The sequence below is a fragment of the Scomber scombrus genome, chromosome 15, assembly GCF_963691925.1.
Source record: "Scomber scombrus chromosome 15, fScoSco1.1, whole genome shotgun sequence".
Classification (NCBI taxonomy): domain Eukaryota; kingdom Metazoa; phylum Chordata; class Actinopteri; order Scombriformes; family Scombridae; genus Scomber; species Scomber scombrus.
This window is the reverse complement of record NC_084984.1, coordinates 18,192,163-18,213,630: the sequence shown is the minus strand read 5'-3', so window position 1 is coordinate 18,213,630 and position 21,468 is coordinate 18,192,163. Positions and strand designations below refer to the sequence as shown.

The 21,468-nt window shown below is 39.6% G+C and overlaps 1 protein-coding gene across 1 annotated transcript; it reads right to left on the bottom strand.

The window, feature by feature from the left end:
- Window positions 1-8,839: 8,839 nt before the first annotated feature.
- Window positions 8,840-21,215, bottom strand: bnip3lb (BCL2 interacting protein 3 like b). The gene is made up of 6 exons (XM_062434078.1): window positions 20,934-21,215; window positions 17,444-17,675; window positions 15,289-15,367; window positions 14,788-14,891; window positions 13,284-13,433; window positions 8,840-11,253 (listed from the first exon to the last, which is right to left on the bottom strand). The coding sequence occupies exons 1-6, from the start codon at window positions 20,989-20,991 to the stop codon at window positions 11,205-11,207; spliced, it is 672 nt and encodes a 223-aa protein (XP_062290062.1). The 5' UTR covers window positions 20,992-21,215; the 3' UTR covers window positions 8,840-11,204.
- Window positions 21,216-21,468: the final 253 nt, after the last annotated feature.

The following is a 21,468-nucleotide window of genomic DNA, read 5'->3' as shown; positions in this document are numbered from 1 at the left end:
TTACCTGTAGCCTGTGTGAACCCGTCCAGAGACTGGCGGTGCCAGGAGCGCATCAGATCTGACTGTCCGGAAGTGATCTGTTCTTTCTTGTCCAAAGTAAAGACTTGTTCTTACAGAGCTCTAATCCATCAGAGTACGCTGACCTGCCTGCCAGTGAAGCTGTTTGATCGAATAAGTAAAGCATGGGGTGTAATTATATATAAATGTAGTAGATACAGAGAGTCTCTGTAGGGCGTTTCTCACAGAAGTTTGAGGTCAAGAGGCGATCAGTACCATGGACAGTTCCTCCAAGTCACACCCAGTCCGACAATGAAGGGCGCTGTCCCTTCAGCACCACACCCTGAGCTCCTACACACACATACACACATCACTACCAATGTTTTACACTTACTTTAGTTTTGCTTAAAAGTTTCAGCTGCATTATGTCACTTGACACATAAGACTATATAGGACATAAAGTCACATGGTTCAGTTTTTCAGCAGTCTAAACCAGCTGTTATAAGTGTTGATAATCTATGAATACACTGAGCACTGCAGCTCTTTTCCAGAGGTCAAGGAAGTGGTCAAAAAGACACAGTGAGCTGTTAAAGGAGAATATATACCTGTGAGAGAGAATCTTTACAATCTAGCAACCCAAAAGTAGCTCTTATTAAAGGCCTATAATCAATCTGCAAAGCATGAGTCAGTCATTTACTAAACATTAAAAAAACAAATCATAAAGGGATGCCTTGTTAGAAAGAAGCACTATTTTATTCTAAAAACCTGGCTGCTGTATTTAACTCAACCTGCACACAGGTATACATGTGTACAATGCTACATTAGAAAATTCAGATGTCTCAGTAAGCATGTAGCACATAGAGGGCAGATCAAGAAACTGCTGAATCATGAAGAAATTATACACAAGAGTATCTAGCGCTAATGACATATAATTAGAGTATAATGGACGGAGAGCTGTCTGCAAAATGGCAGTTATGACTAAATATGTCCAAAACAGCAGCTACTATGATAGCATAGAGTAACATTAAAACAATAGCAACCTCTTGTATAAGTTTGCATGGATTGGTGAGATTTACTGAAGTCAGGTTATCTTTGTTTTAGGACTGAAAAACAGAATATCTGAGTTGGATAATGGGGGTAGGGAGTTTTTAAAGACGTGAATTTATCAGGCAGGATTCTGTGCGTTGCATTATGGGAAATGTAGGACCCAGTGTTTTTGAAGAGACTAGAAGTCATAACGTCTTAGCTTCTTTTCTTCTTATTTCTTTTGTCCTTTAATTTATGGAAATGCAATAAAAATCGGTGATCTAATCCTTTAATCAACCCCCCTCTTCATTATATTTGTAGGCACCAGGTCAAATATTGTGTAAGGAAACCTCTGTTCCAAGACCTTTACTGTAGTAGAGATACAGTACTAATCCACTGGGGTAGTGACATGACTGCCCATCACTTCAGTGTTAGGATTTCATATTAGGATTTCTTGAAAGCACCACCGCTGAGCACGAATAGAATCTCTCACTATCCAGTACAACCTCACTACATGTTCTGTTATCCTGGTATCGATTGTTACTCCTGCAAAATCCTGCACCGCAAATTTCTGCTTAGGCCAGTGTTTTCAGACTCTGCAAACGTGACACTTTTTAGCCTCGGATTGACTTTTCCCACAAGGTTATAATTCATCTGATGCATTTTACTGTCCTCTGTTGTATAGTAGATATAGAGTAATGTACTGCCTGTCACTTACTGCCTCTACTGTATACAGTACATCCCTAACTCATCTAAATGCTGAGTGTGTATTAAGGAGTGATATACTGTAAATGTTTGCCTGCCACTGTATGTCTTCATCCTTTTACCAGTGTCCATAATGTGACCTTTTACCATCTGAAAAACACATTAACCTCAGATTAAGAGAGATTTTTAACGTTTATTGTAAGAAGTGCTGCAAAGTTTAGACAATTAATTGATTAGTTGATTGACAGAAAATTAAGCAGTAATTCTTTTGATAATCAATTAATCAAAAATGTCAAATATTCTCTGGTTCCTGCCTGATAAATGTGAAGATTTGCTGTTTTTCTTCAACATATATACTTTTCAACTGAAATTATTTTTGGCTGTTATTCACATAAAACAAGCAGATTGAAGACATCACCAAGGGCTAGAAGATATTTATTGATCTCGAACCTATCCGACTTCCACCAAATTGTATATGACAATGCTAGAGGACATAGTGTATGCAATTTAGTATGAGGAGAAAAAATTATATTATGATTTTTTTCAGGTATATAATATATTTTTAAACAATATTTCAGCTCTACAGTTTGATGTAAATGCACTAAACTTGATAAATCTATACATGGAGCACATAATTGATGTGCTTACCAAATTTTGTGACATTTTAATGATGTATCCCCAACAAAAAAAAACAACCCAAAGATTTGTTACAGTGCCACCTATAGATGGATTTGCAACAAATTTGGTATGTGATTACTTTTGGTGTTTATTTACTCAATATGAAATTATGAATGACATTTTCACATTAAAAAAAAAATTTAATAAACCAGATGATTAATTAGGAAAATAATCTGCCATTTATTGACAATTAACATAATTGTTTGTTGGGACACTAATTGTACATTACAGCTAATGTACTGCAAGTCTATTAATCTTACCCATCAAATCAGTTCTTGTTCTCAATCCAAGAAGGTAAAAAGAAAGATTATTGATTACTGATTTACTGATATAGTCTGATAGAGAGACATAAACTGGCTACAGAAAATCAGTATTGTCACAATAATACTTGTCATGTTAGTATTGGGTGTCGTTTGTCACCCAATTGTTGACTTGTAATTCTTACTGTCTCTGTAACACCACTAGTATTATTCTTTTTCAATGCCCTTGAAGTCGTATAAGCTCATTATAAATGCCTCATAGCTGGAACAGAGAATATCAGAATATATAAACATGCATCATGAGTCTAGTGTGAAAATGTTACGTGACAGTTACTGGAGTCTTATCATTGCATTTATTTTGATATTTTCTTAAGTACAACAAATAATGTTCTAATACGCTCTAATTTAGTTTCCCCCCATCCATGTAATTTTATTTGAACCAATTAAACATTGCTGAGATTAAAATATCACAAAAACACAAAAACAGGGCATGAATATCATCATACACACCACACAGAAGCGTGAATCAGGTGTGATGAGGTTATCAGGATGTTAAAAGCCAGACATGATCACATTCACTACTTTAAGGGCAACAATTTATTTAAAATATCCCTACTTAATAGGCAGAATATAAAATTGTGATAAAATGTAGTTAATTGCAGATATAAGTGTTAATTAATCTATTTATTAACAACTATAACTTCTTGTGTGGACACCCATTGGTGGAGGCTGGTGTATAAGCAGATAATGAATGATAATATGCTGTAATAATATGAAATATGGCTTCAAAGGAGACATTATAGAAAATTTCAGTTAGAAGTTATAATAAATAAAAACTTAATACCCAAAGTATTTTGATTTCCCTTCATAAACTTATCATGCTGCTCAAAGTGCAGTTAAGCAATGTAGCTACATCTATTTTCGTTTGTACTGGACAATGTTTAGTTGAGCATTATAGAGAATAGATGTTAGGGAGGTATAAATAAATCAGTGCTGCATGGTGATCAATAACAACAGGCAGTAACAGCTTAGTCTAACACACAGTGTTAATTCCGGACTCACATTGTAACAGACAAAACCTTTCCTGCACAAATGGCCATGGAAAACATTTTAGCACTGAGTCCATGTCGGTCCAGTTTCCATAACAACGTGGTGGGCAGCAAATGGCTTTGCTGCTACTATTTCCTCTCCCAGAGGGCTGCGAGGGCCGCTGTGTGTGCGCGTGTGTGTATGTGTGCATGTGGGTGGGTGGTCATCAGACTCTGCAGGGGAGGGCGGCAAAGACTGATGTCTTAATGTCAAGTGGTGGGACTCTAAAAAAGTGAAAATGTCGGGAGGTGCAGCCACACCCAAAGGCCAAGACAGTGCACTGACACATCCCCCCCTTCTTGCTGAAGTGTCATTCCATGAAACAAAACAAAGGCCCCCCTTGGATCCCCCCGCTGATAGCAGAGACTGGGGGGGGGGGGGGGGGGGGGGGGGGGGGGTTGGATAATTAGAGGGGAAAGTTGGCAGCTTGCCTGATAAACAGTTGGAAGAGGCAGGAGGGGCGAGTCTGGTCTCTGGACAGGAAGGGCACGGTCCTGGCATCCAGTAACAGATGTAGGACAAGTAGTGAGATCAGCAGTATGAGTGGGTTCTATAATCGGCTGCCCCTCATGAACACGTACTGCTTGTTAGATTAGCTCTTCCCACTTAAGCTAATACAGAGGGTTGTCAGTCTGAAAGAACCCAATTTTGTAATGGGTTGAAGAGGGCATGTGTCACTAAACTGACGCTCAGGCTATTATTATTACCCGTTGTCCAATTTTGTTTACTTTTGCTTGCTTTTTATGCTGTCATCTTGGTCAGGTCTCCTTCATAAAAGTGGTTTCCTACCTAAGTGAGACATAACAGGTTCAATTTAAACAGAAAATTATGAACATTAGCACAAAACGCTCAAAGGGGATGGAGGGTTTTTGAGGGGCCCTGGTTGTTTGAGGCCCTGAGGCAGCTAATCCAGACCCATTATTGTTGTTGTTTTTCCTGCTTCAGCACACAGCTCTGTATGTCACATGTCCTGTGCTCTCCTATATAAAAGGAACAAATGGACAGACGTGCAAATAATAAAGGAGATATATTGTACTCATGTTTAACTGGGACTCTACTGGAATATCTTTGCATGATTTACAGTTTAAAAAAACTTGCATTTATCTTATGGAAACCCTTTATGCAGCTCTTCAGTTCAGCCTCTGTCTGAAACAGGCCGTTATAGCGCATCTTTCTTTAAGACCCTCCTGATGAGCCCATTGTTCTGGTTGAAGGTAGAAAAAAACATTGCAAATGAATGATAGCATATATATATAACAAAAAACAAAAACAGAAAAAGAAGCCTATGTCCCCTTTAGTGTTGGCCAGTAATTCAGAATTGGCTCAAAATGAAAATTTCTCAACTTTTAAATAGATTCCAATTACACTTTGTTGATACATTAATTATCCCAAGAGGATGAATCCCACTGACTTTAGTGATCCACTGACTTTTCCTTTAGCACTACCACTTGCTTGACATTTAGGTTTTTTATTGGAATTATAGATTGCCGTGAAATTCGGTGCAGACCTTTACCTCTCTTTGGTGATACTTTCACGCATTGCTTTTTGACCAAATACTTGTAAAGTTAATGACATTCCCACCAGACTGAGCTTTACTTTTACTTTTACTACCAGGCAGCAAATTTTAGCACCCTAACACGATCAACTAAGATGGTAAATATGCTAAAACATTACATGCTACCCATCTAAAGATTGGCATGTTTGCATTGTCATCGTGAACATGTGAGGATGTTAGCTATCCAGTTGTATGCTGGGTAGCTAATTAGCTAGTCATCTTTGAACAGCTTAGAAACATACCTACAAATGCCAACATTTGTTTATCGTACATGCTAAATGATGCCAAAAAAAATGTGTTTGTTATGTTTGTTTACATTTTGTCTCAGGTGTCAATCAAATAAGGACGCCTGCCAATTCTCTTTTTGAGACTAAAGGAATATTTCTGATTCCAATTTTTTTTCTTTTTCTTTCAACACTAAAAATATTAATAATGCATTTGGAAAACTTTTTTTTCTTTTTACTGTAAAAGGTTGACATAAGTGATTTGAGTTCCCCTTTAATAAAGCTTCTTCCTGCTGGTAGACAAGTAGGTGGGTGAGGAGAGGAAAGACAAACTGCCTACAGATAATATACATTTAAATCAGACATTGTGTGTCACTGACTTTGCTCTATAAATAAATATGAATCACTAGAAAATTGCTTTTCTATATTTTCTGGCTATATGTGCCTGAAATATTTTAATGCCATTATAGATGTTTTGGTTGTTTAATGAGTTGTTACATTTTTAAAAATTAAGCATGAACACAGCTGATGTTTCATATTTACTACACACAACAGCTGTCTTGATTTGCACACACAGCATGGAAAGAAGCTAATCTTTACACACCGAATTATCCCAGTGGACTGTCAACATTCAGATTTCCTCCTTTCACTTCATCATGAAACACAGTACGTGCCTGTCTGTGCTTCTCAAAGCTGCTGCAGTGCATCCTGAGGAGAAGAGGAGGAAAGTCTTCTCAACAGAGGGATGGAAACAGAACTGGCCACCACCCTGTAACCCATGGTAACGCCATCAGCTGCAGTGGGAGGAGCTACGTGTATCACTGCGTCTGGATTGGTCAGGAACAGGTGTTCTGAGGTTCCATATAGGGAGGACGGAGGAGGACTGGAGGAGGCATTGTTGAAGAGGGAGCAGTGATAGGAGGGTTTACCTTCAGATCACTTACTGTTTACCTGATTAAAACTGTACACAGAGACAACAGCATGATTCTGGTCTTTTTCTGTTCTTATCTTTTTGAGCTTAGATTATGTGAGCTTGTGACATATCGTTTTTTGTATTGGGATAATTAGAACATGCATTAGAACATTCACAGCCAACCTGAATTTCAATCAGCTGAACATCAAATTAGTTATTTTTTAAAAAGTTTTTTGTTTTTTGTTTCCTTTATGATTCATTTATTTGACTCAACACACTGTTAATGTCTTATCATTGATTCACACAGCTGCATCAGTTTACTCATGAAGAACAACAGGAAGCTTAACCTGCTGCATTCACCTCCTGTTTTTTTTGCTTTCTTTACAATAAATACCTCTCATTTCCTCCTCCTTATCCTCTTAACACAACTTAAAAATGTAACGCAAAGTCTTAAAGGAATAGTTTGACATTCTGGGAAATGCATTGATTTACTTACTCTGAGAGATTTTATTGTTTTATATTTTTTAACTGTTTTGTATTTATATTGAGCATCAACAGCTAAAAACAACTCTAACAGATGTTTTACCTCTACTGCAGTTAACAGTTTAAACAAAATCTTGAATCTGGACAACTACACTTGTGTATATGTATTAGTTATGTTTATGTGATGTTACAGGTTAAACTATGTTATATAATCTTAAAAAACAAGTCACATTTTATACTCAAAATCATAATCTATGAAGTCATCAATGAAATATTGAGTCCCACAATGTCCAGGAGCAGAAGAACACTGTCGTTCAATCAAGAATGACAACACACGTGGATAAAATGCAGATGTTACATTTTAATGTATGAAGAGACGTTGGTGTGGACCACATAAGTTAAATAAATGTAATAATTTACAGACAGACAGGCAGCAGTAGGTAGTAGTAAGTAGTAGTTCTAAATGAGTTTCAGGGTCCCAAAGGAAAGGAGGATGTAGATTTTTGTGTGAGAAAGACAATAAATTATTGCATTAATAGACTTTAAGTATGTGTTCACGTTTTAAAATACATGGGCTGCAGTACTATTGGGAATTAGTACATTGGCTTATTGTCGAAAAAACGGCAAACAAGAACTAAATTAAATTAATGGTAAAAATGTGTTCTGATGAAGAATTTTCACTTTGTTCATTAATAGTTCAGCTGTGTGATAAGTACACCTGTCTTGGTGTTATATTCACTTCTAATGGAAGTGCCCTAACCTCATTGGAAGTAGATGTGAAGAAGAAAAGCAGAAACAAAAACAAAAAAAGCACTGAAGCTGGCTTTGCTCCTACTTTTTGTGTGAAAATAACATTTGGCTTAAAGTATATGACCCTCTCCATGGCCTTAGAGTAAGGATCTCCACTCCAATCCTGAGCTGTGTAGTAGAGGCAGTACTTGCATCAGCACAGGCTTTAGCACAAAAAAAAAAAAAAAAGTTGGTGACATTTTAAAGGAAATAAAAGGCACTCTGTGACAGTCCGCACTGCAGAGTGTCTGCCACTGGAGTGCAGTGCTTCCCCACTCAGCTCTATGCAGCAGACTGACTGTACCCAGGAGCTTCATTGAGCAAGTTCAAGTACCTCATATCATTGCTGACATGTTGTCTTCATGCTCTGGTTTCAAGCAGCTAAAACATCCAGGTCACACCAGGTCAAAGGTTTGATGGATGAGGGTTCAGCAAAGAACAACTCAACACTTCTGGTAATGTTATAATTGACAGGAAGGGGCTTTAAACTGAGGCAGATTCAAAACAAGATCTCCAACCTCGGTAAGTGCTGTTCTTTAGACAATAGCCCTTCAAATTCATTATTTATCCACTTTTTAAAATAACATAACTAAAATGAAACTATTTGTAGCTGTCTAGTAGCAAATAAAATGTGCTTTTACAACAGACCTCACCTCAGCTGCTTTTTTTTTTTTTTTTAAGAGTCAGTATCTTCCTGCTGTCAAGATGAGTTCCTCCAGCAGCCAGGAAACGTCTGGGATTTCCTGAGAAGCGTGATGCCTCAGGCCTCAGCTATGTGCACTAACTCACAAGGCATGCATGAAGCTTCTGCTGCTGTGGACTTGAATTACGTCCAAATCAGCGGTTATGGACTGTGACACTGTGTGTGTGTGTGTGTGTGTGTGTGTGTGTGTTTGTGTGTGTGTGTGGAGCCATGTGGACGGAAAAAAAACAAAAAACAATCTCACCGCATGGTCCAGTAGTAGCTGTTTTTGGTGCTTTCCATCATATCCCAGCTTTTCCCTCAACAGATGGGAGTCGCTTGGTTGTCATGGAAATGTAGATCAAATTTCCTTGTTTTCACTGCGTTTTGAATAAAATTAGAGACAAACTTTGTGAAATTAAAAAGGCACACTCAGAGTAGTTTCATTCAGGTCATCTTTAATGACAAAATGTTCATCATTTTTTCCAATGTAGTGGGAAAAAAGAAAATGAAAGCAAATGCATCATTACAATAACTACTGTTAGACCATCACAGTCTGAGGGAAATCTCTTTCAAACACCTCCCACTTCCTATTCACATCAGGCCCTGCCATCAACCAATAGGGGGTTTGATTTTTCACACCTTTAATTCAGTTTAAGTGAGAACATGATCCGTGTCAAATTTATCAGACTCCTGTTCTGCGCGTTCACAATCTTTCTCCAACGTCAGGAAAAACAAAAAACTCAACAAAACAACAACAAACCAAGACAGGAAAGAACAATCCGACTTAATGCTTTTCAAAGCTGCGTGTACAAACACAGGCAGAGACACGGACATCGCACAAAATAACAGTGCAGCGTCTCTGTGGCTGAAATGAAGACGATGAAAGTTGACAGTCACCCCGTCACTGTTAGATAAGAAAAATCGTATTCGCTGCAAATGATTTCATGGACAGGCAAATTGTACTTTTCAGCATCCTCTGGCCACTTGAGAAAAGCATCAGGTTTCTGTGGATACCAGAAAAGGTGCACTAAACTCAGAACTTCAGATAATTTCTATTGTGCTTTGAGATCTGAACTTCTAAATTGGTAAATACAACAGACTCACGTCCGGCAAACTGGTCACAGTTGTATCGAGCTTTTCAAATTGTGCTGCGAGAGTATGCATCCTTACCGAGCATGCTAGCCAAGTACCTGTGTTTACACGTGAAGTAGAGCCTCGTTCAGTGAAAGCGAACCCTCCCTTCAGTGGATTAGAAATTGCTGCAGCTCAGCGGCGTCACTCAGAGGAGGCAGACGACTGTAAAACTGAGGATCAAGTATCTTCTGCCTGTCCAAACTCAGGCCTACTGATCTGCAGCCTGATGAAGCATTTCTGTTCGCTTTGTGCATTTTGGCAAATGTGTTGGGAGTGTTAGGATGTAGGGCTGGCTACTACTGGACATTTTCTTGTTTGCTAATAACTAAAAACGACCCTAATGAAGCGATATCTTGAGAGCAAAACTCCTTGTATCAAAGTAATTTGTTAAAAGTTAATTTTTTCTAAAATAAAATCACTCAAAACATCCTCAAAAACATATGTACCAAAACTGAAATTCTCCATTTTAAAATCTCAAGTTTTTGGTACCAAATAACTTGTGATTCCTTCAGATCCACATATATGTAACAATCAGCGTTGTACCATGTAATATCCAGCCCAATCTGGAGAAAACGTAAGCAGGAAGTGACCAGTTAGGACCACTACGATATGTCGCAGACGAGCCAGGGGACAGTGGAAGGACCACATGGACGCAGACAGGTATGGACAGACGATTGAGCCTTTCTGGACCCCACAACCACACAATACTGTTAGTGTACACACAGAGGGATGTTCTGCCTGCCTGCACCCCACACACACACACACATCCTGCTTTCCAGTTATTGTCACTTTGCATTCATATTGTTTCTACTTTCTGTCACAGGAAAAAAAGAAAAAGAAAGGTAAAATAATGTAATTCTCTCTCTCTCTCTCTCTCTCTCACTTTCACTCTCTCAACTGACAGACAGCTGGACGCTACATCCCCCCCGGTGCAAATTCATTAGCGCTTGTGGTTTGGGATGGCCACTGTGGTAAAATCCTTTCTTTAATACAACTTCTCAATAAACCATCACTGTTGTAAAATAAATTAAAAAAGACAATCTTATCTAAAGATAATTAGCAAAATGGCTACTTTCAAAAAAAGAAGGCATGATCACATTTTCAATTTGTGTAGCCCACTCGGAAATTTGGTCAAACCCTTCTAGATCGAGTTGGGGCTACTCGCGTAGGTGGCACAATCTCTGGTCAGTTCTAAAAACTGGACAGTCCTCTATTTGTTGTAGGATGATCAAAGGGCACTGGGTAGTAGAAGAGTTTGGTTTAATGCTGCGACCCTCCCTGAAAACCCACCCGTTATAAACATTTAAACCAAAAAAAAAAAAAACGCTGTCGAGAGGGGGAGGAAATATGACCTCATTCGTTCTTTACAAAGTTTCTACAAATAAGTGATGGGTATAAGAAGGGAGAAAGAGGGATATCTACAGACAGAGAGGAAGCAGATTAAGAAAAAAAATAAAGAAAAAGGAGGAGGGGAAGGAGGAGATAAAAGGAGGGGAAGAGGCAGATGCATTACTCCTGAGAACATGTCATATCTCAGGGACGAGGAGGGGGAATAGCGGGAGCAGGCGGGACAGAGGGAGGGAGAGACGGGCGTTCTTCTCACAACACCAAAACTTTCTCCAACATCTCATGGCCACTTCTCAGGCACTTTTCTTCAGATTTGGGCTCAGAAAGAGCTGGCTGGTGGCGTGGTCAACCTCTTTCCGATGTACACTCTGTAGGAGAAGGTGCGAAGAGAAGGAGCAGGTTACAAATCACCGTCCAACAAACCTTCTTTTGAAATGCAGCATGGTGTTCTATTAACAAATGTCACTAAAATGTCTCTGGAAAAGATTAACATCTTGTCAATACCCCTGATCTGAGGCCAGGAATCATATTTGTTATCCTGTCTTGACCTTTCAATGGATTCTTCAAAAATAGATGTTATGCAAGCAGGTCCCAAACTGATATTGGACCACACTAGGGGGAAACAGGGCTACAGCGGAGGATCGCATATCAGCAGGGGTAAAATATGTGGAGTGAAAATAAAGATGAATAGACTTTTGTTTCACTGCCTTACATTCTAACTCATCAAAATGCAGATTTAACTACTAACAAAGTTAATTAATGCATTTTACTAATTGCTACAACAGAGCCATTATTAATGTTATTAATTACACCTGTGCAAAATGACACAATCCATATACAGTAAGATGAACAGTAACATACTTTGCTGGGCAGTGATGTGCAACCTAGAAAATAGGCCAACTACTTCGCCTTTCTTTCTTTTATGAACATTGATAGAAGAAAAAGTCACAAGCCAACACAATGACACCCAGCTGCCTGTTTTATTTTCATTAAAAAGAATATGGCCACTGTATACATGGTCCGAATTGCAGCTGGACATGCAGATAGGTACAGTTAAGATTTAGTTTTTGAAGTTGAAGCCAATATATAATTCCAGCAGTCTGCACCAGAATACTGATTTTATCCAAAATGGATTTGCATTGATACCACCACAAGTTTCCAAACAAGTCTTTGCACAAACAGGTTGTTGGATGTTTTGTAGTATAACCATAGTATTACAGAATATATCAGTAAATCTAAATATACTACCTGTAACTATGCTATAACCATCATTAAAACCCAGAACTGTTGACTCCCATGTAACTGAGAAAGTGGACAAAGTGTAAACTGTATATTTAGAGGATTAAGAACGATTAAAACGGACACTCTTAAGACTAGGACGCCTTCTTCAATTTGTGTCCTGAAAATTTCACCATCAATAGACACAGGCCCCAGCAGAGGGAGCCATAATCATATGATAAAGGTTACATACATTAAAAAGAAAAATGTTTCATCGATTTATTGTCAGTGAGCTACATCATATGATGGTGGCTCCCCCTGCTGGAATACACCTGTTGTACTAGTCGTGGACATCTATAATTAAAACCACCTGTGTCTATTGACACTGAAGAAGGGCGTCAGTGTGGCAATTCAAAAAAGTCTATTTATAGAGCTGTCATATTTTTTTCTTTTTCAATATTAACTACTTCAGCACATAGTTTTATGGTATTTTTATGAGTTGAGTGCACTGTATCTTTTCACTCGCTTTTGAATAAGTGGAAAGTTTAGACGAGTTCACTTCAGAACACAGTGACTTCTGTGTGACTGTATTAACCCCAAAATGGCCAAAAGGGATGTTGTGATTACTCAGTTTATTAATGACACTCATTGCATACCACATCATGTGTAAGAGAGCACTGCTGTCCTTGGTATGGTAGCAGGGACATGCTGTAACATGTGTTATCACACGCAGAAAGTGCTCCTGGGAGTGTCATAGCTCACTATGAAACAGCAGGTGTGCAGCATTTCAGTCGGCAGCTGCTCTGCTAATTTGTTAGACAGCTATGAAGGAAGGGACCCAGCTGACTGTGTCTGCGGTTGTGCAGCTCCCCCTGCTGGGGTTCATGTACTACTGGGAAATATGAGAAACTACAAATTAAATACAAATAGTTTCTAGTAAATAAAAATGGTTTTAAATATTAATGTAAAGAGCTTCTAAACCAAGCACTAATTGCTTTCACACTAATACCAATGACCAAATACCAACATTGAATACTGAGTTACCTGCAGTCAGGTAAGATAAAATAACATCTGTTGTTTTGGTTTAATAGACAGTTTCAATGTTCTGTGATGCTGGATAAGAATGCACTTCTCAGATCAACAAAGAGTGTTTACAGGTCCTGTGATGTTTGTTTCTTACCCCAGCCCCAGAGCGAGGATGTGTGATAGTAGCAGCGATGGGATGAAGACTTTAAGGAACTCAGCGGAGAAGATGCCTCCTTTTTTCATGGCCCCGGTCTTCCTCATGCTGAGCGTTACTGAACGGCGAGGGTGACGGAAATGAAACTCCCTGCAAACAATCAGTCAAAGATTTGTTCCGTTTGTGTGGGTCTAGAGACGACTCAGTTACTCAAACAGTAGCAGAGGTTACTGACACATGCAGAGCAGAAGTAGTACAGCTGTATATTCTGTATAGTTTAAGGGAGGAGAAGGGGGAAAGTGCGAGATGTTAAGCATTTTCTGACAATGCTACTCCAAAATTGGGGGGAGGGGGGGTCACTCCAAGACATTAAAAAAGGTTACAGTTTTATCACAGTGAATAACAACCCGACTGTGAAAATGGCTGAGCACACCAAGAGGTTAAATGCACAGCTAAATAAGGTGAGAGTTGGAGATAAAGCTACAAAGAAATCACTGAGATTTGCATAATGCATAATGCGTTTTGTTTTATAATTCGCTGTGCACAATGTTCCAGAGTCAGTTAAAAAAAAGGTTTTCTTGAGTCAAACTATAGAGGTGGACCTGATGAAGAAGCAGCAACCACCACAACCAGAGTATGACACAAACATCTCACTGTTAATCGTTGATCATGCAAAATGCATCTCAAACTAGAATTTTCTTTTCTTTGTTTTGTATCATTGTACACTGAATACCTTTGTGTTTTAGGCAATAGTTTGTCTGACAAAACAAGCAACTGGCATTTTAAAAAGATTTTTAAAAAATCTAAAAATAATTGATGAATCAACAGCAGAAATGATCATTAGCTGTAGCCCTACAGTAGATTTCAAACCTGTCACTAAAGTACAAATCAAAAGAGCTGAAATTAACTGTAAAATCTCAACCTTTGTGAAAAAATGTGACTAAGTTTGTAGAGAGATATTTGACTGGATAACATTTGTTGTGACTTTTTGCTCATTTAGTATATAATTACATGAAAGTACTTTGTTGGCATATATTTACAAGATATTTATTTATTTTTAAACAGGGCTGAGGGCACACAGTAATAATAACACATGTGATATAATGATTTTAAATCTGGCTGACAGATAACCTGTTAACTGGGTTATATGAATGTGTACCAGCTGAGCACGTGGCTGCCAAGGTTTCACAGAAACTGATTCTGTCAAGAATAAAAAAGTTTGAAAACCTGAAATGTTCTAAAGGACGCAAAAATCCAGGAAGAGCTGTTCATTTCTTGTAATATAAAAATGGTTCTATTCTGTGGATCAAATAACCTTCACCTCTTCAAAAGTTAAGTCGGCATCAGAGTTTTATAGAAATGTTCTGGCAGCTGGCTTTATATTTGTGCTTTAGACCAACTTTATTGCCTTAATGACTAACCACTTTCTCTGGACAAACAAGCAGCTGTGTGTGTTCAGTTGCCATGGAAACATTACCTTGATGTTTACCGAGTTGAGACTTACTTGGGGGGAATGTTTTCCGGTCGACTGGACCAGTCAGCAACCCAGTCTGAGTCCTTCATAAGGATGTCCATGTCCCTCTCCTTGTCCATGATGTCCTCTTCTGACTACAGACACAGAGAGACAAACATTAGCAGCCTCATAATTCAGATAACTTCCATGTCTTTGACCATTTCTTTCAGGATCAAAAAAGGTGTGTATAAGTAACATTCTAAAATCAGTTTTTGACTGCAGATGAGATTCCCCTGACAGAGATCAAAACTGAATCAAAGCACCGGGAATGAAACGTGCAAATCTTTATCAAACAGAAGAAGAGTGACAGTGATGATGAGAGCACATGCTGCGGAAAAAAAAGACACGCTGGGTGGGGCGGTTGTCTCCTTGGAAACTAAAAAGGCAGACAGCAGTTGTCGTTTTCACGTAGGCACACCACCTCAGGGCCGACGGTTGGGGTTGCCATGGCAACAGACCGATGAAGAACCAGGGAGGCGCACGAGCTCTTACTTGGCTGTCTCTTCTGCTGGTCACGTCCACGTCGAAGATGATCTGTCCATCATCCTGGGGACTGTGGGGCCTCGGGGGACTGTGGGTCAAAAAATAAATAAATGAAATTCAGAGACCTTGTTATCAGTGAGGTCATTCTCATCAGTGACTTACTGGGCTTTAAATCATAGAAGGTATTTCAACACAGTCATGTGACGGGACACCACGGGCTTCAACGCTCAGGTCCAAAGTTCCAAATCAGTGCACAAAAGATATTTAAGTTCAGGTTACCATAGCAACCGTGCTTCTAGTATATGCTCCGTTACTATTTAAGGTTGAATGGATTACTTTAAACCAGAAAAATGTATGACAGTTTGAACACAGCTTCTTTTCTGCCCTTGGTACACTGCCATGGTAACAGTGCTGTAAAGTGCCTCATATACCAAGCAATTCATCACTTAATAGGAAAAAAAAGCAATAAATGAAATGAGCTACAATTAAAGTAATCATGGGTAACATCCAGCTCAAATAGTATTAGCACTGTTTGTTATTAGTGCTTACAAATCTCATCTTGTTGAATGTTTAACCAGTTGTTTGTCACACCAGTAAAAGACCTGCTGCTCCTGTCCCCTGACCTCTCTGTTGAAATGTGTACTTTACTGTGTGTCTTAAGAGAGATTTATAAAGAAAACAATCCCTTAATTAACTCTGTGTAATACTAAACCCAGGCCCTTTGCTAAGACAGCGTCTGTGTTGCTGTTTGTGTTCCTACTCGTTTCAGGGCGGCCTGTTGATTCAGTGTTCTTGGCTTAAATCCTCACAAACATCCTCAGGTGACTCACTGACAGCTGACTTGCCCCGGCCTTTCTGATAAGCTCTGTTTTGTCAAAAAACTTGAGGATTACACACAAGCACATGATGTGGTGGCTGATGGGTAGAGGGGGTTGAAAGGTCAGGATTCTTCTAACAAATAATGTTAATAAAATGAGTGACGCGATGTGAAAGATGACGTCATTTTATTTTAAGAAGCCGACTCAACTCCGGAGCAGCTGTAGAGGCCGAGTCGGAGTCAAAGTGACCGATATTAAAACACCTCTTACAAAAAAGGGGTTGCAAAGTTTTTTCCAGGGAGTCATTTTATTTTTACAAAAAGCTCTTAAAAAAGGGTGTAATTTTTGTCTTGTGTAAACCTGTTACACTAGGAAGCAGGCATTTCTAAATATCCAATAGCTTCACTTCAAAGCCATGGTTATAATTAAGTGAATCTTCTTTGGCTTTAAAATCAACTATGTTCTGAAACTGTGTTTAGAGTTAAGTTAGGAACCAACTTCCTAAACTTCCTTAATCTTCCAGAGCTACAAACACAGGCTGGTATGAACTCATGTCTTCCTTTGAACTTTTTTCAAGCATGGCTGAAAGTCTCCTGCTCTAATCTTATTTGATTTTAAGCAGATTAGGATATCTAAATGGCTATTGGACCTTTTTATTTTGTTTTTGAGTTTCAGAGAAAAGGTTTTTTATTTGGAACAAGGGTTTTGTATAGTTGTTAATATCATACAGAACGACCAGCTTTCCATCACGTTGCAGTTTTTAACTTTCGGAATCAAGGGAATGGAAAAGAAGAGTAAAAAAAAAAACATCATCTACATACAGTGTCTGTCTGTATGTATAAATCAATGCAGTGAAAAGGGAAACAGATAAATTATATCAAAGTTAAAGAAAAGTCAAGTTTACTCCCTTTAAGAACTAAAGGGAGTAAATGTTAATGTTAGTTTAGCTGAAGTCTGATCTAGTCTTAAACAAATGCTGATTTCTCCATTATAACGATATCATGAATCACATTGAACCAATCCTCAACTGTAGGAGTTTGTTTTCATCCATTTTCAAAACATATATTTGCTTTCAGAACTGCTAAAGCTGTCTAGTCTCTTAACTGAATACAGTGTCTCAAACAGAATGGGATCAATATTTTCAGTAAGGAAAGTTTATTTTGTTTTTATTAATCTATGTATGGTTTGTGGTATTTTTAAATACATTTTCTCAACTGTGTTGCAGTTAAATTATGTTTCCATTAACAGGTAGCTAATGGGGTTTCAGAGTCTCCTCAGGGCTGCTCAGCAGGGCAGGTCCTGGTGTATTTTGAGCGACTGAATCAAACCGGGACTCTGAACACTACCTGTCGCAGGAGGAGTTGCTGCGGCTCGACTCGTGCTGGGCGTCCAACAGGATCTTCTCCATGTCTCCATTGTGGATCGAGGACGAGGACGGGACGTGCTCCAGCCCTCCCACCATGGCCTCCTCTTCTTCCACCTGAGGGAGGGGTAGCAGGCCCGGGGCCGGCCCCGCTGTGGAAGATGACTGGGTCGAACCAGCCGTGCTTCTGTTCATCTCCAACTCCACCCAGGACCCTGAGTGAAGAAAAAGACAAACGACTCCTCATTAGCTTGCTTGTGTCGGTGCTGCAAAACAAGAAAACACTGACCTCCATAGTTAGAGCTTATGCTAATTGTTATTTTCAAACTTGTTTTTAATGACTTTTAGTTTATTTTTGTTGCAGTGTTAGAGAACCATTACTAGGTGACATTACAATTAAACACTGTTCATTCTTTACATTTTGGCCAACTTCTCTATAAAGTAGCATTTCAACTGAATTTATGTAAAACAGCTGCATGAGTCTGTTTAGGTAATATATAGACGACATTAAGATTAGAGGTCTTCAAAATGTTGCCTTTTTTCAATGATTTTCTAACATATCTGGATACAACCATCCGTATCACCTGATAAGACGGAGCCAGTGTTACATGTCAGTAAATCAATAAGCCAATATCCTGCTCAGACTGACTGACATGATATGCTTTTAAAGAGCAGGCGCTGTGCTTCTGTTTGCCACTAAAATCATCACTGTGTAAATGGGAAGCATCATTTAAAAGCCCTTTTTTTTTAAAAATTGTGGTGCATATTTCCACTCCTTCGCTTATATTCCCAGAATAATGAACAAGTTGCGATAGATATTGTTTGTGAAGACATTGGAGTTGTAATAGTAGGACAGGTGCAGGTGTATTAATGGTATTAATGGTGTTCTGACTGAACTCCTGGTGAATCTGCATGTACAACACAGCGGACTGAGAACTGGCACGACTAATCGGATACATAATGATCGTTAATATTATTAACTGCACCTGTGCTTTTCCTGCTTTGACGTGCCAAAGTATCTTCTTCTTGTCTTTTTAACTAGGCCCACAGAGTGCAGCAGAAATGTTTTTCACTCAACACCAAAGCAAAATAGAGCAATGAGAGAGATGCCAAAATTATTTCCTGACTCTAAGTCAGAGGGGGAACACAAGACAGACAGCCTGAGACTGTCAATCAAAGTGGTTCAGGAGTAAAGCCCCTTTTACTGCCATGTGATGAAAGGGCATTAACTGCCTGCCAGTCTATCCGCCATGGTTTCTTCTAGACCTTGAATGTGATATATGACGCTGCACTGTTTGTACGTGAGCTCTGGCATGGACTGGCATTTGGGGCACAGCATATCAGAGCTGGGTTACAGATATTCTGTAGAGGAGGGGTCAGGTAAGCCAGATCAAAGAATTTGGGGAATGGGGTAAAATAATCTGTAATATCCATTACTACACAGCTTTAAAAACACTTTCTCCTTCTGCACTCACTAAAACCTAACCGAGGAAGACCTCCCAAACAGGTCACATGATCCCCATAAAGGTAAGTAAACAACACTGTGTTCACATGAGCTGTCAGGGGACTGAATTTCATAATTTAGGCACAAGGCCCAGTTATACCCACTACCCAAATGGTGTCCCCCACCACCCCCACTGTAACCAGGTCTTGACTCAGCACTCGCTCTCATCCTGCGGATTACACAGCGGACTACGAGCCAAGCTGCTGTCGACAGCCCATTGTCTCCGCTCCGTGGACTAAAACCACGTTGCCATGGCGCCGATGCTTCCGAACATTCTGGCCACAACGTTGTTATCAGCTGTTGGGTCGGTTTAGAGGTAGCAGACACAATGTGATCTCTTTGATCTACTGATGCCGAGGGTTCAGAAAAAGGAGGGCAGAAGGGCCGCAGCTGCCCCTCTCTCCTGCCTCAAGATCTCAGGTATTATATAGAAAAATGTTTATGACAGGCTCCAGGAAATGCTAAAAATAACCCAGCCTCTCAAATAACAAAGCACACTGTTGGACTCTCTATCTGATAAGTGCAAGGTCTTATTGTCCCTCAGGCGGTGTCTCAGCATGTACAGAGACACTCTAATACGTCCTAGTGCACAAATGCCACTAACAAAATCTGCTGTGAATTTTTGCTTCAGTCAGATGTAATGATGAAAACCTGCCAAATGCAAAAGAAAGTTCTTTAAAAGGGTGTTTAATAACTTTCGTGACAGAGAAGAACTCAAGAGCCTTTAAGAAAATAAGTTTTATAGATATAGTATTCATACAAAAAGTTTTACTTTTCTAAAGTTAAACAACAGGACTACCAGACTTGGACATGATGACAGATAACCTCATAAAAGCAGCACTTGTTGTTTTCCAGCTGACAGGAAAAGATAAAGCTGTTGAATTTACAAATGACAGCCATAAACCATGGTATAATATTATTAGCGTCTACAAGCCAAATGCTGGAAACTTATTTGCTCTGCAGGCAATTTTAAAAAGGTGACTATTCATTCACTGGCTATCCTTGTCTGGGGAAAAAAAGGTGTCTCTGGGTTGGTGTCTGGAAAGTTTGACTCCAGCCCAGATTGTGGCTTCGAAATGGGCCAGCATTCATGTTCCTACTGTGCGGTGTGGTGAAACACTTTCTCACCGTCCTCACGTCCAAAACGTCTGCACCCTTGTCACTGTGGCCAGAAATAGCATGCCAAGTCACGGCACCCCACAGTGTGGTAGAACTTGGCCCAAAACAGGCCCCTGAGTCAGTGCAGCTGTGTTAAACATGCCTTTGTTTACGTCAGTCTTTGCAAGCAGAGGTCTTATAAGATTTCGACAACCCGAGTCTGTGTGTTAACATGATAAATGACCTCATATACACAAACACAGCACACACCCAAAAGCTAAATGCCAAGTGCTAATTTAGTTGGAAATTTATTTAGAAATAGAACTCAACTGCATACACAGGGATTATTTTTCTATAAATAGTATATAAAAAAATAATGCCTGAAAGTATTAACAAAATGTATCCACTGCATAACTTAGATTTAATGTGAGATTTGGTTTAATTTGTCTCGAAGGATAACTGTGGCTGTATAATACAGAAAATACGATAAAATTGTCAAAAAAATACGTTCCCCATTTTCGCCAATTCTTACTTCTTCGATCTCGCCTTGTTGACAACGCTTAAACCCACCTTCGCCCCACAGCGTTACTCGCTGATTGGCTTACTTACCCGTCAATCGACACACGCCAAACGCTATTGGTCGAGCTACTGTCGATAAACACACGGAACATAGCGTTATCACTCCTCCCCCTATGTAGCTGCACTGGGGGGGAAAGATAAACGAGCGTTTATAAAACTACCTTCAATGATTGGAAAACCCTCAATAAACTTAATATAAACGTACAACTGGGTACCTCGACAAGTACGGCACTGAGAAAACACACTGACAGACTGTTACAGTTTTAGCATTTCCTAGCCATTTAAAGCTTACCGTTTAGCCCCGAGTCTCCGTTGTTGTCTGTAGAAGTAGCGTTAGCAGCTTCGGACATCGTCGTTTGTTGTGAGCAAGGGCAGGTTGCATAAAAGGCTCGAGTCAATGCGAAACGTGCAATACCTTATCTGCACACATTCAGACTGACCCAAGTTGCCTTCTTCCCCCGCTTTAGTGCTGCTACGGTTTGTTTTTGTCCCGTTAGCTGGTCTGGAAGCAGCAGCCGTGAGCCGCTCAACCCTTCCCGGAGCTGGGTGGTGACGTCACGCCGTCCCGTTGATAACAAAAGAGAGAGAGAGAAGAGGAATTACATAATGAATTGAAAAACACACACACGGGCTCCGGCACGCATGCGCTGTAGAAATGACAAGAATATGGCATGTATCTGCTGAATGGCGCGAGCTCAGTAGGTACACGTAGGAGGGGAGGCATGCGTGCACTCACGTACACAGCACGCGTCGCCAGTCGAGACACGAGGCAGCCGTGTGGCCCAGAGCTTGGCTCATGCACACATCACACAAGCTGATTTCAATGA

What these genes read in the sequence shown, in the direction of transcription:
- bnip3lb (XM_062434078.1), bottom strand. Translation starts at nt 20,991, where the DNA reads ATGTCCGAAGCTGCTAACGCTACTTCTACAGACAACAACGGAGACTCG. An exon ending in CGGAGACTCGGGGCTAAACG is followed by an intron (nt 17,676 to 20,933) that starts GTAAGCTTTAAA and finishes TTCTTCACTCAG; the next exon opens with GGTCCTGGGTGGAGTTGGAG. An exon ending in CCGGAAAACATTCCCCCCAA is followed by an intron (nt 13,434 to 14,787) that starts GTAAGTCTCAAC and finishes GATTGTTTGCAG; the next exon opens with GGAGTTTCATTTCCGTCACC.